The sequence below is a fragment of the Rutilus rutilus genome (assembly GCF_951802725.1).
Source record: "Rutilus rutilus genome assembly, chromosome: 10".
Taxonomy (NCBI): domain Eukaryota; kingdom Metazoa; phylum Chordata; class Actinopteri; order Cypriniformes; family Leuciscidae; genus Rutilus; species Rutilus rutilus.
The window spans coordinates 28,959,609-28,973,625 of record NC_140215.1 but is presented as its reverse complement, the minus strand read 5'-3'; the positions used below and the strand labels follow the sequence as shown (position 1 = coordinate 28,973,625).

At 37.0% G+C, this 14,017-nt stretch overlaps 1 protein-coding gene across 12 annotated transcripts in view; it reads left to right on the top strand.

Moving 5' to 3' along the window:
• Positions 1-14,017, top strand: part of dgkh (diacylglycerol kinase, eta) — a 91,946-nt gene that overhangs the window by 28,792 nt on the left and 49,137 nt on the right. For 6 of the 12 annotated variants that reach the window (XM_084422050.1, XM_084422049.1, XM_084422054.1 and 3 more), the window contains 3 exons: positions 2,862-2,972; positions 3,370-3,516; positions 6,597-6,677. In XM_084422050.1, the coding sequence (XP_084278176.1) occupies positions 2,862-2,972; positions 3,370-3,516; positions 6,597-6,677 (339 nt within the window). Of the gene's footprint in view, positions 1-2,861; positions 2,973-3,369; positions 3,517-6,596; positions 6,678-9,219; positions 9,663-14,017 lie in introns of those variants that run through there. The other 6 variants (XM_084422055.1, XM_084422052.1, XM_084422051.1 and 3 more) reach the window with 3 other exon arrangements.

Below are 14,017 nucleotides of genomic sequence, written 5' to 3'. Positions count from 1 at the left end.
TTCCTTTCTTGTGTGCCTTTTGCCTTGTCTTTCCCCTCCCAAGCATGAAATTGGTGTTGAGGCGCACTTGATCTTGGCAGGGCTTCCTGTTCCTTCCTCTGGCAGTGGCAATGTGCACATGTCCCTGTGGACGTCCAGAGCTGATATCGTGTTTCAAATTCTGCTTCCTTTACACTTATGTTAAGTCTCAAATACCACCGCTTTGTTTGGTACATTATAACATTGTTTACATAGCTGGGATATAACTGGATGGTTTGTGTGTAGGAAAAGCTCATATTTTGGGTTATAATTTAGCTTACTTGACCATCTGGTTAGACAAAGGACTATTTTATCGCCCTGTCTGTTTCATGTCACTCATTTAGCTCTGGTTGGAATATATCCACACACAGGAAATGGCAGAAAAGAAGAAAACGTTTCCATTAAAAAAAAAAAAAAAAAAAAAGAGCATGCTTTGGGTTTGTCAAATTAAGGATTTGATTTGAATAAATACATTTTGGTTTGTCAGTGTCAATGAAATGTTCACACCACTCTTACACCAAAGACTTTGATTCTGTTTCCAAACCTTGTCTGCATTCCTTGCTATCTACTACAAAGAAAGCAAACTTAACAGAAAGCTAACTTAAATCGAACTATATAAGTGAATGCTCTATACAGGCAGCAACCAATTGAGTTTGGCTTTAGCATGTTGTTAAGCTAATGCTAAGCTAATCATTTAAAAGCTTAGCATACAGTAATATTGGGTAAAATAATTCCAAATACCTTAATATTAGGCAATTTCTACTTCGATTAATCTAATTTTATCGCTATGCTTTGTTTTTTTAAGAATCATAAGGCCAGGAACATACTTATACAATCACGCAAATACGTGAACTCAACCTGAATTGCGTGCTGACATAACAATGCATAAAGGTGATCTTGCACGGCTAGTAAAATAACGTGTATCTTGTTTTGTCCGCCATCTTGGATGAATTTGGCCAAAGTAAGTTAATTTAGAAGATTACATAATTCTACTACCTACATTTTTGGAGCAATCTTCGCATTGAGAACACATCTACGATGCCTTTAAATACTGTTTATGACTAACTGTATCATAGTACATGCATACAGTAGTTAATTATGTTAACTAACTGCTAAGGCAGAATCATAACCATCACGGAACCTCATTAGTGAATAAATTGATACGGTCTACACAGGCAGCAACTCCATTAATGGTCTCTCACACACACCACACAAACATTTTAGCTTGGAACTTTCTTTTTCCTCAAAGTGAAACTCCCAAATGCACAGATTCCTATTAAAATGGCACCTGCGGAGTTTCTCCAACCAACAGTAAATGTGACCACACCTCAACGCTGAGAAAGAAAGATAACTATACAGAAAACTGTAACAGTAAATTCATTAGCGACCACATAAATTTACGATAACATTCTTGTCTGCCGCTTTAAATGCTCAAGCTCTTTCAAGCTGGGTGGATTCTGGCTGTAAATGTTTTATCGTTCATCAGCTGAAAAAAATAAATGCTCTGAAAGCGATTCCAACGATATACTGTAGGTCATCTGTGTTGTTTTAGTTATAGTTGTGATGTGAATGTCCCTATTCTCGTAGAATTAGAATTATTATTAAACCTTTATAATCATCATTATTATTGAAGCCTTTGGAGTGAACGACATTTACAATGTTTTAAATAGTTTGGTGCTAGCATGTTGCTAAGCTAACAGCATGATTGTCCAATAAGCACAAAAAGTGCATTAACAGTTTAATTAGATGGAACTGTTTTTATCGACACTTAGAATTTAGTCTAAACGAGGTGACAGCTTTGGAACAATATAAAAATGTCTAGGTTTTGGAACAGAACTAATCTGATTTATCACTACTGACAGCTACGATTTATCACTCTTGACAAGATTAACCGGTAGAAATTTGCCAGCCGGTAAAGATTTTGGACTATCGTCTCTATCGCGGTTACGCTCATGTGACATTGCTCTTCTGCATGGTCAGGAAAGCTTGTCGTTTATATGCTGAGAGATGCGTGCACATAAAGCTGCTTTTCATACAGAGCGTGAGTGCTGAACTGAGGTCTTTTTGCTACGTAATTGGGCTTGAATGGTTAAATAAGTGCATTTTTGCAAGTATCCTCGTAAACAGTAATTTATGTCTTAAGTGAACGTAAATAGTTGATAAAGAAATTGCATGTGTAACTAACAGTGTATTGGATCCGTGCATTCAGTCTTAAAGTGACAGCAGCAGCAGGTTTATTAGGCTGCTGTCACTTTAAGACTGAATGCACGGTCATTAATGTTAATCAAACATCTATTGACTAATACAAATGTAATTATTTAATAAGAATAAATGTATATTTAATAAATCACAGTGAAGACTTTGCAGTGTTTTATACATTTGATTACTTATACAATGCAATTTATGTAGTATTTATTATTTCTAGTTCTTGAAGTTTTTTTGGTAGTTTTATTTAATGTGTGTCTTTGTTCTATTTTCGTTTGTTGTTCTATTGCTTGTAATTCATTTCTTTGTTCTTATTTTATCACTGACTGTTTACTTCTGTAAGCTTGAGAGTTTTTTTTTTTTTTTTTTTTTTACGTTGGCTAGTTTTAGTTTTTGTGTGTGTGTGTGTGTGTGTGTGTGTGTGTGTGATATTGAAATTGGTGACAAGAATTATGAAATTTCAATAGTATCAAAAATCATTAAATCCTTTTTTAAAGCAAAAAATAACTATTTGTGATAAATCTATATCGTGATATACGATTTTGGCCGTATCGCCCACCCCTACTGGTGATATTGTGCTGTGTGCTGATGTTTAAATAGTTTCTGACTTTTTATGAAACATCTCTTTCTTTCTGCAGACGAGTGTGAAGGAAGGGCTGCTTCTGAAACAGACGAGCTCGTTCCAGCGTTGGAAAAAACGTTATTTCAAACTGCGGGGACGTACACTCTACTATGCCAAGGATGCCAAGGTGAGTTTAGCACCACACAGAACTAGTGTTCGATTATATCCTGATACTGATTCTGCACTCTCACTACACTGTCAAAAAATTGCAACCTTTAATTACTGCCTTAAAAACAGTAAACCCATATCACTTTTTAAATGTATTTAATTCCCGATGAAGAAAATCCAGTTGTCAAAAACATTTCCATGACGATGATAACATTTTTTACAGTGTACAGTAAAGCCCTCTGTAAGCCCTACAGAGTGATCTAAGGTAAGGGGGTAGTACAATCTGAACCTCTGTTACTGGGCATGCCTGTGCTGAGAGGGGCTGAAGAGCTACACATGGGCACTTGCATTGCACCTTCTGCCATGCCTTTAATGTCACTGTGTGTGTGTGTGTGTGTGTGGTTGCACTATGGCAGGCGGGTGGCGTTTTGGCCCGCTGGCAGTATCGAGTCTCTCGTAGCCGCGTGTGCTGGAGGGTGCTTTCCGTCTGCTGGACCGGTGCCCGCGGACCGCCGCCCACTCTTGGCCCCAGTGGATCGGAGGAAGGCTTGGTGGCGATTCGGGTCAGAAACAACAGCGACCCCCCTCTTAATATATCTAGCCTTCATCAATGACATTGCCGACCGCCCATCACCCTGCCTGGCGTTGTTCGGGATGCCTGTTCTCCTCATTGGCGGGAACGGTTTAGCTGTGGAACATCTAAACTAAAGCGACATCACGTCATTTACGCGTCTGCTTGTCTGCTTAGGCTTCTGAAGAGGAGAGTCCCGGAGACGTGCCTTGAATGTCATTGTCCGTGTCTGAGGGGAGACGTTTTACCCTCTAGTGTGTCTCTGTGCCTCCACCATGAAGACGCTTAAAGCAAGCCTTGCATTGAGTGTGTCTGCCTTCATTCGTTTGTTCTCTGCTCAATCAGCTGCATTTCCTGTGGTTATGGATTATTTTTTCACAAATCCTGTCTTATTTTCCCCCAAATTAATTTTGATTCCATTTTAATTGTTCTGGATTCGTTTTTTTGTTTTGTTTTTTCAGTTTAATAACGAAAATCATGTCTAATTAATTAATATTACGAAACATACAATTTAACGGCATTTTTTAAAATTTAATATTTATTTAATAATATTAATATTTAATTGTTTTATTATTTATTTATTTCAAATTTTTTATTTGAATGGTTTACAAATACATTTTAATCATCAAAAAGCATGTCTAATCAATTGAAATCATAAAACCTTTCCAATTTATATATTTATTAAGAAGAATAAGGCCCTATGAAATGTTTTATCTTTTCAAAAATTCTGTGAAAATGGAAGAAAAATTCTGATATTCCTTAAAAAATGTTTTAATAATGTATTTTTTTATTATTACTTTGAGAAGTAAATTCTACTGAACAGCAGTAATATATTTCTGTCACAATTTCTTCAAAAGCAAACTTTTTTTTCACGGGTTGTCATAACTGTGTATACATGATATGACGATAGTTTAAATCAAATGGAATGGTGAAATGCTGCTGAAGTGACTCTCAGAGCAGTTTCTTTCATGTGTTCATGTCCTCATATAGTGAGAGCGCAGACATTGAAAACACCACAAGCGTTGCACATGTTTGAGTATGTGACGAAACCGCGCCGTTCATTTACACAGGAACACGCAGAACATGCATTCTTCATATTTTTTTCAGTCTTTTTGCACTTTAATATTCACAGACGTTAGTCCATATTGCGATTTAATTGAGTTTACAGCTCTACATTTGATGTATTCATCCAAAAAATGTCAAATTCCATGACATTGTACGTTCAACTTAAGATACAACTTTTGTGTCTGGCTTCCGCAATTCCGTCCATGTTTTCCTTATCGCGGAAATCATAGGGCCCTATGGGTGGCATTCAGGTGTTTCGTCCGTGATCTGAATCCTGAGAGAAAGAGTGAGTGCTTAAAAATCAGCCCAGAAATCGCCAGCTATGCAGCTGCTACGCCATGACGCAAGCTAGCACTTCCTGCATAGCTCCTGAATGACATGGAGTGGCAGCACTAGCACATGGTGAAGGAGAGCTGGGAGTTACGCCACAGACCTCACAGGCAGAAACGAGGTGGCCGATCACACTGCTGTGCTCAGACAAGGGGCTTTTGTTTGTATTGGCATGGCACTCGGGTCTGTGACAGACTCGGCAAAGCCAACGCGGAGGCCTGCACTTCATGCTGTAGAGCGGCCAGGCCCACATATCATAAATAGGATGTCACACTGTTTACACCGCCTGAGTATACAACCATCATTTACTCAAATATCTGCCAATCACCAAAACAAACCTTCACTGATTCTATTGAAACTTGATGGAAAGGACTCAGGGAGCCTGGAAATACACATTTTATCCTTCAAATGCAAATGTTTTTTTTTTGGAGTTCATTTGTGAACTTGATAATAGAGGGCTGGGTGGTATTATGGTACATACAGTATCGTATCACTACAGTAGACATGTGTCAGCTGGTTGACATGATGTTATTATATTATGTCTGGATCACAAAATACATTGTTAAAAAAAAGTTAAAAAAAGGTCAGTAAGATTTGAATAAAACAAAACTGATCGAATGTTACAGGAAAGACTTTTACATTGTTGCAAACATTGTTTTATCACCAAAAAAATGTTATGTAGCACAATTGTTTTTAACATTGATAATAATACTAAATGTTTCTTGAGCAGCAAATCATCATATTAGAATGATTTCAGAAGGATCATGTGACACTGAAGACTGGAGGAATGATGCAAAAAAAATCAGCTTTGCATCACAGGAATAAATTATATTTTAAAATATAGTCACATAGAAATCTGTTATTTTAAATTCTAATAATATTTCACAATATTTACTGTATTTTTTATCAAATAAATGCAGCATCTGTGAGCTTTTTTATGCACTGAATAATCTGATCTTTTTGTTTGTGTCCGTCAAGTTGCAAAAAACAATTGAATAGTAGATTAAATTATATACAAAACAATTAAATTAAATTGAATTAATTTCGATTATGAGAGATAACATTTCCGTGACAAAAAATGACTATATAATACAATATGTTTGCTCATACTCCCCAGTACTAATTATGACTGAAGAAAATGACAAATGTTTTGTTAGCAGTGGTTTCTAACATCCCGGCTCAAACTGAAAGTGGTGTATGGTATCATATATCAGGCCTTTAGTTCTTGCTCTCTGCGCTGATGGAGTAGATCATGACGCACCCAGCTGTCTGCGATCCATCTTAAACTCATATAACACACAGTACACGCATGTCAGCGCATAGGATAAGGCAGGGATGAGCAACGTCGGTCCTGGAGAGCCGCTGTCCTGCAGAGTTTAGCTACAACCCTGAAAGAAAAAACTGATCAGGAAAAATCCTGAAGACATTGTGCTTGTTCAGGTGTGTTTGATCAGGGTTGGAGCTGAACTCTGCTGGACAGCAACACTCCAGGACCGACGTTGCCCATCCCTGGGATAAGCAATATTTCAATAAGCCCATTTTTGTTTCATTTCAATAGAACAGTATCAATGTGCATAAGATGTTTGCTTTCTTAGACATTATCAATGACAGCTAATGCTGCTGCGGCTCTGTGATTGTCCATGTTTACTGATCTCCTCTTTCTCCTCCTGTTCACAGTCTCTTATTTTCGACGAAGTGGATCTTTCAGATGCGAGTGTTGCCGAATCAAGCACAAAGAATGTCAACAACAGTTTCACGGTAAGAGCAGATATATATTTACACTAGTGCTGTCAGATCGATTAATCGCATCTAACATATAAGTATATATATATATATATACTGTACATTTATGTAAGTTGTGATTAATCAAATTAATAACAGCACTAATCTAAACATATACAAATTATATTAGTTATAATATGTTGTATTATAATTATTCAGTGTCATTGTTAGTTGTATATTCATTGAGCGGTGGTATATAAATATTAAAACCTGTTTACTATGAACTTTTTCACAGACTGTGACGATGCACTAATACTGTTTTTTAACATTGTAATTCTAGTATTTTTTTAATGAATTTTCATAAAAAGTATTTTAAAAAAAAAATCTTAACTTTAGAGAGTAAGAGAAACACCAAGAGAGTGTTTGTAAAACATTCTGTCTTCTCTCTTCACCCTAGCAACCATTTAGATCAGCCTAGCAACTGTATAGGAACATGAAAAGCCATATCTCAGCACCAGAACATTGTAGTAACTTGGGTTGGCCTCTATTGACTTCGGGCAGTGTAATCTTATCATAGCAACTCCCTAGCAACTACCTATGAAACTTAGCAACCACATAGCAACCACCTAGCAACCACCCAGAACACCTTACCCACATTATAGTGGATTTTTCTTTTGCCATTGACTCGATTGGGAATGCAAACAATTTTGTAGACTCTCATTCACCACTATAGAAAAAAGAAAAGAAAAGTATTTCTTCTTTTCATAAAAGAAAGTATTATCAATAAAGGTTACTTATTTTCTACACAGTGAAAAGAGCAAACGCTGCCTAAGGGAAGACTTGTCGTGCTTTTCCATGCGATGGCATCTGTGTGTGTTAGTGAGCAAGTAAACATGTGTCATCAGCTGAGATCAAACGGGACGAGGAGCAGCGACTGTGGTCATGTCCTTCTAAAAACGGCAGGCCAGCTCCCCAGGCACGGCTATAAAAAGAAACAGCGGAGGACTAAGAAAGCTCAGAGGAGAAAGAGGGGCTATTTTTAGCAGCAGAGATGTTAGTGCTCCACCGAGCACGCTTTGGATGATTTGATCGCTGGCGTATATTGTTTAACAGAGGGCCGGCCGTGTGGACGCGTGTGTAACGCACGTGCTCTGAGGTAGTTGCTGCGCACCGCCTCGTTTAACAAATGCTTTTTCCCCTCAGAAAAAAAGAAATCGCCCACTGCCAGGAAAAACAACAGATGCTCATTATACTTATAAATTATTGAGAGGCCCATGCTGAGGCTTTTTTTTAGAAATAAAGTGCATGTTCTTGTTCTGCAGGGAGATCTGCTGATTTCAGAAATACATTACACTCTTCTGAGCATCTGAAACCCACTCGAAAACCTGTTTGAAAACATTATTATTCGGACCCTGTGGTGCAGAAATGACACACTTGTCTTCTGGGAGAATTTGCTCTGTGGTGGTTGATTGTCCTCCCGAGGCTCTTGAAGGTTATATTGCTCTTTCATGTCTCTGGAGACTTAATTGAGTTCTCCGTAATGTTTTGATGAAGTAGCAACAGATGCGTCTCCTAAAATTCTGTGGCAGGAAATAAAAATAGTCACAAATGAAACCGTTGTTGATATAAATGAACAGTTTAAGCTATAAAATGAATATTTATAGCATAGATTGGATTGTTTGGTCTTGGAATAATCTGATGAGAAAAGTTTGAGCTCGTATTGAGAAGACTTTTGATTCTTGTCAGAGCACATCATGGCCATTTTCCAGGATTACAATGTCAAGATTCATCAGGCTCAAATTGTGAAAGAATGGTTTCACATGAAGAATCATTTCCACACATGAATTGGCAGCTCTGAGTCCAGACCTTAAATTCATTGAAAGTGTTTGGGATGTCCTGAGGAGACTTTACAGAGTGCTGGACTCTTGCATTGTCAGTACAAGATCTTGACCAAAAATTGATGCGCCTTTTGATGGAAATAAAATGTTGTGCATCAATGTTTGCTCAATATCTTATATTGACAATGCAAGAGTCAAGCGCTAAAAATAGTCACTAAGGAGACCGTTATTGACAAAGTAAGAGTATAATCTATACGGTTAATGTGTATAGCATTGCTTGGATCATTTGGTCTTGTTTGATTCAAATTGACAAGACTTTTGATTGCAGACAATATCTCAAGCACAAATCCGAGTTTGTGACATTATTGAGATATCACTGGGTCTTATTCTCAGAAGAAAACCTGAAAAGCAGTAGACACAAGCTAAAGTCTCCATTTGCACTTAATCTTGTTGCTCTCTAGGAGACAAAATGGGTTTCCTTTTTGAGTTTCTTTCCCGCAGCAGGCACCTTTTCATAATACGCAGCCACTTTTGGCTTCATTTTTTTTTCTCTCAGTGTACTAACCAACTGCTTTGTAGTCTTGCTGTGTTCTTTCTGTTGCTAAAAATAGCTCACAGCACTGTGAAGAGTGAGGGAGAGAGAGAGAGAGAGAGAGAGAGAAGTGATCTGTCTGCGGAACAAAAGGAAATCCTCGGAGTGATGTCACTCAATAACACCTCCCGGTGAAGGGATTCAGTCTGAGCGAGGGAGTGAAAGACACAGAGGACACAGGCACAGCGAGTGATGGGAAGAGGTGAACGCTAGCTTGCTCTCTTTAGTGACTCGCTTCTGCTTGACTTGGCAAGCGCTCCGGGGACAGTTGCAATGGAGAACAGCGTTCAGCCTGGAAACAAACACACGCGACTTCTTTAGGACGGCCTCTTGGTATGCAGGAATTGTTCTTTATCCGTACATCGAAATTTGTGCTCGTGCGCGTGTGTTTGGCCATGTGGAAGTGTTCAGTGCGGCGGTACATGTGACATCGCATGTGTCTCCGGTGGGCTGTTCCTTGAGCGGTGGAGGGTTCTGCAGAGGTTGGGGAGGGTGAGGGATCCTGAGAAACCAGGCTCAACACACACACACACTCCCAGGCATCAGCTCACGATAACAGAAGCAAGCGGTGCAGTTGAGAGCGGATCGCTGGTGAGTGCACTACACACACACACACACACGGCATATGCATGAACACCGTATCCCGATGAGTGTGTGTCTACACACGCTTGACATCTGGGTTCTGCTCGCTAGCGGAATGGAAACTTGTCTCTTTGTGAACACTGACATTGTCCGCTTTGGTTTCTGTGAGCATGTAAGAGGAAAGGCAGGACGCTGCATCTTCCAGCAGCAAGTGCTTTTTATCGCTTGTTTTCGAGAGCAAGATTCCATTATACTAAGTTGGCACCGGCTAGAGCTTTAAAGGGGATGCGCATAATTGGATTTGTCATTTTGTATTTATGTTTTAATGGCGCAGACTGATGCATATCTTATCGTGAGCTGGTACGCAATTGCGAGAGACTTACAGCAGCTTCAGTGCAGCATTAAAATGAGGGAATGTCATGCTCCGTGTGTGTCCATGTTGGTACTTGATGCAAAAACATATCCATGGACTTTGAATTTTTTTAAATCAGATTTTAGATTGAAACTTGCATGAATGTATAAGGGAAGGTTTTAGGTCCTGGTCACCATTTAAAAAATATTTAATCAGCTTTTTGCTTTTAAATGGTCCTGCCATTTAATTTTTAATGATTTTTAATTTGAATTATTTAATGATTTTTTTTTAAAGTATCTTCCTTGTGGTTTTCTCTAATTGTTCATGTAGTGTCTATTAATTATTCTATGTAGTCTTTATAATTATTACAATACAGTGTTTAAAAAGTTGTAGATTTTAAAAGGACAAAGCAGAATTCAAAGCAGGTCCTTTGTAAACAGATCGATCGGCGTAAGACGGGTGTGTGGTAGTGTTTTATCCGTGACGTTCTACATTGTCCTGACTAATGGAGCTCATTTAATGATGAATTATATTATAAAGTCAGGTGAGGCAAACCAGATCAATCCAGGAACAATGATAATGAAATCTACATGATAAAACCAGACTGATATCGGAAATATTATTATAAAATGACTTTGTTGATACGGCCCTAATGATCTTCCGCAAGAAAAACGAGTCTGACACGCCTGAGATTAAAGTCCATAAATAGACTGAGCTAGATCTAATGAAATAATAATCAATTTTGTCCAGAGGGAATCCGCTGGCTCGCTAACGTGAAATAATGTAGACTTTAAGAGGTACGTATAGAGAGAGAGTGCTTTAATTAAATGCAGTATCTCTTTCTTGTGGTATGAAAACACTGTGTGCCGGTGCAAACAGACAGAGATGATGAATTCTGTATTGGGTGTACTTAACCTTGATGGAGAAGGCACTTTAACATGCAACAGGGGTCAGACAGCTAAATGTTAAGCCTATATATATATATATATATATATATATACATCATTACTTTTAAATAAAATCGTACTGATTATAGAAAGTGGGAATTTCAACGTATACAGTAGGATATTGCATATATATATGGTAAGAATTTTTGTAAGAAGTCTCTTAAAATGCTCACACGGCTGCATTTATTTGATCAAAAATACTGTTATTGAAATGTTATTACAATTTAAAATAAATGTTTTTATTTTAATATATATATATATATTTTAAGCATCATTACTCAGCATCAGAAATCATTTTAATATGCTGATTTGCTGCTCACTGTTGGTAGTACTCAATTATTAATAATAGTTCTCATTCTTATCAGTGTTGAAAACAGCTGTGCCGCTTAATATTTTTGTGGAAACCGTGATAAATAAATAAATAAAATGATTGTTTGATGAATAGAAAGTTCGCTTTTGGGCCGAAATGGTTTCGGTGTGCCTAGATCAGTGACGGAAACACACTTTTAATTAGCGCTTCTCCGATGTGTTCAGCGCCTTTTTCGTGACACAACATGGATAAGCTACTACAGTTAAACATGTCTGCTGTGTGGACACTAGCTTTGGATTGACAATATTCATTTCTCGATTTTAATCGGTAATGATATGGTTTCTTAAATATTAAATCTTTTAAGTCTTTGCTGTTTTCTGTTGATGTGTGAACACAACTCCACTAAACATTAGTAGTGTGTACCATCCAATAATTGCAAAAAGCTTTGTGACTTTTAATATGAAGCAAATTCTCAACAACGAAATTCAAACAATAAATTTAGTTTTGGTGCTCTTTGATACGGCGTGACAATTGCTATAGCGCCTCAGCTCAAAGCGCACGTGAACCGATCATCTCATCTTCTCTTTACTACTAGTTATAGCACATAATAAACATGGATGAACACCAGAATGTATGTTCAAAGATACATTACAACTTACTGAAATAAATACTGTCTCATGTAATCATTTCAACCAGGGAAAGACATCAATAAAACTGCTTGTAGGCTATACAATATCACTTACCTTTACATTTACCTCAAGCAAGCTTAGACTCATTAGTTAGCTTTAGCAAGAATAACTCTAAAGAAGAGCATTTTGCTAAATATATGCACTGTATTACATATGAATTATATTTTTACTTAACCTGTTAGTGATGTCTTCAGTATTAAATGTTTATATTTGACCAACAAACTGGAGCAATTCTGTTATAAAAAAAAAAATAGATATAAAAAACTGCCTCGTGTGCAATTTAAATGTTTGTACAACTCAGTTTTAGCTATTTGAGTGTTGATTATTAAATATGTTTGATTACATAATTAATTGATTATTAATTGATTATTTATTTTCGGTTTCCGGCCAAGTGCATCCTGAATTTTCGGTTTTGGCCCGAAATGATTATTATTATTATTATTATTTTAATTATTATTATTATTTATAAATGTCTTTACTGTCAATCTTTTGATCAATCTAATGGGCCTTTGCTGAATAAAAGTGTTAATAAAAAAATAAAAAATAAATCGTACTGATTATAGAAAGTGGGAATTCCAGTAGGATCCTCAATAGATCCTTGTTACCTTAAAGTTGTTGTCTTAAAGAGATTTTTACCTTATCTGACCCTTAAAATTATAACACAATGTACCGGCTCTCATATTAGCTAAATTGTTTATTTAGGTTGCCTGACAAAAAATAAATAATAATAAATAAATGTATTATAATAATAATAATAATGCATGCTTCATTGATTTAGGACTAGATTTGAGGTTTTGTGGTTCTTTTTATAACACTAACACCAAGAACAATGAACTGGCATTGATATCTTACTGAATCTGAGGTGCTGTCCAAACGGTTTCCATCAAATCGCGTTGGCGACTCAAATGGCGTTTTCTCACAGACCTTCATTAAAGGTTTAATCTGTTGCCTCTAGAATGTTCTATCGTTGATTAGGTCAGACTCATTCCTGCGTTAAATAAAGCGGCGTTTGTCTCACACGGATGCTCTCTTCGAACTCTCTCCGTCTCTACTGCCCTTTCCTGAGTATTGAACTGGAGCGGTTTCACTTTCCCCAGACAACAATCAGCCTCCTCAGTCAATGACAGTCTCATTGGTCTGAGAGCTGTGAGATTTGAGCGATTCCTTACGTCCTACTGCACCACACACTGCTGCTCTTTTAAATATCACTTCTTTGACCAGTTTCTTGTACATCTTTCTACCAAAATGGTTTTGGTTCTCAATTTTTTTGGCCTGCATTTCAATTGCCTCTAAACCAATTGATGACAAAACAAGACTGTTAATACATAACTTGCCCACATACAAACACATAAACACAGAGTAGCGATGATGTACAGCTTACACATTTTCAAAATCTACTAGAAGGAGGGTGGATGAACTATAACTAATTTTAACTGGACGCCTCATATAATTAAGTTGGTTTTGGGTTGTTTTCTGGACCCTGATCCCAAACAGATTAAGCGCGTCTTGAGAGGGATATCAAACTTTGCATGATACATTTATGTAAAGTTAAGAAATTTCACAATTCGACTGTTTAAATATATAAATTGATATATCAATGAGAAAAAAACTCAGAAAAGTGTGAGTGGAATTTTTTTTTTACCATTCATTGAATAAACTCCATTGTGTGAGAACAATCGAAAAAAAGCTTGAACTCTAATGTAAATATATATATATATTAATTATATTTTTACTTAACCTAGATTATTTTATTTTTTTATAGTTTTACTTAACTATAATTGAACTGTGGCAGTTAATATCATATGTTTTCCCAACAAAACTGTTGTTCTGGTACACACTGGTACCAGCTACTGTTATGTTTAGCTTTCACCTACATTGAATGACAATTTAGCATTATTTAATTGCTTTTTACAAACAATGCAGTTCTTCTACGCTGGATCGCTGAGGTTTAAAAACCAAAAAAATTCAAGAAAACATGTTGGATGACTAGTAGATCAATGTAACCCATCCCAATTCATACGGCCCAGAACTGGTTTCAGATTGGGAACCAGCACTGGCACCCACTC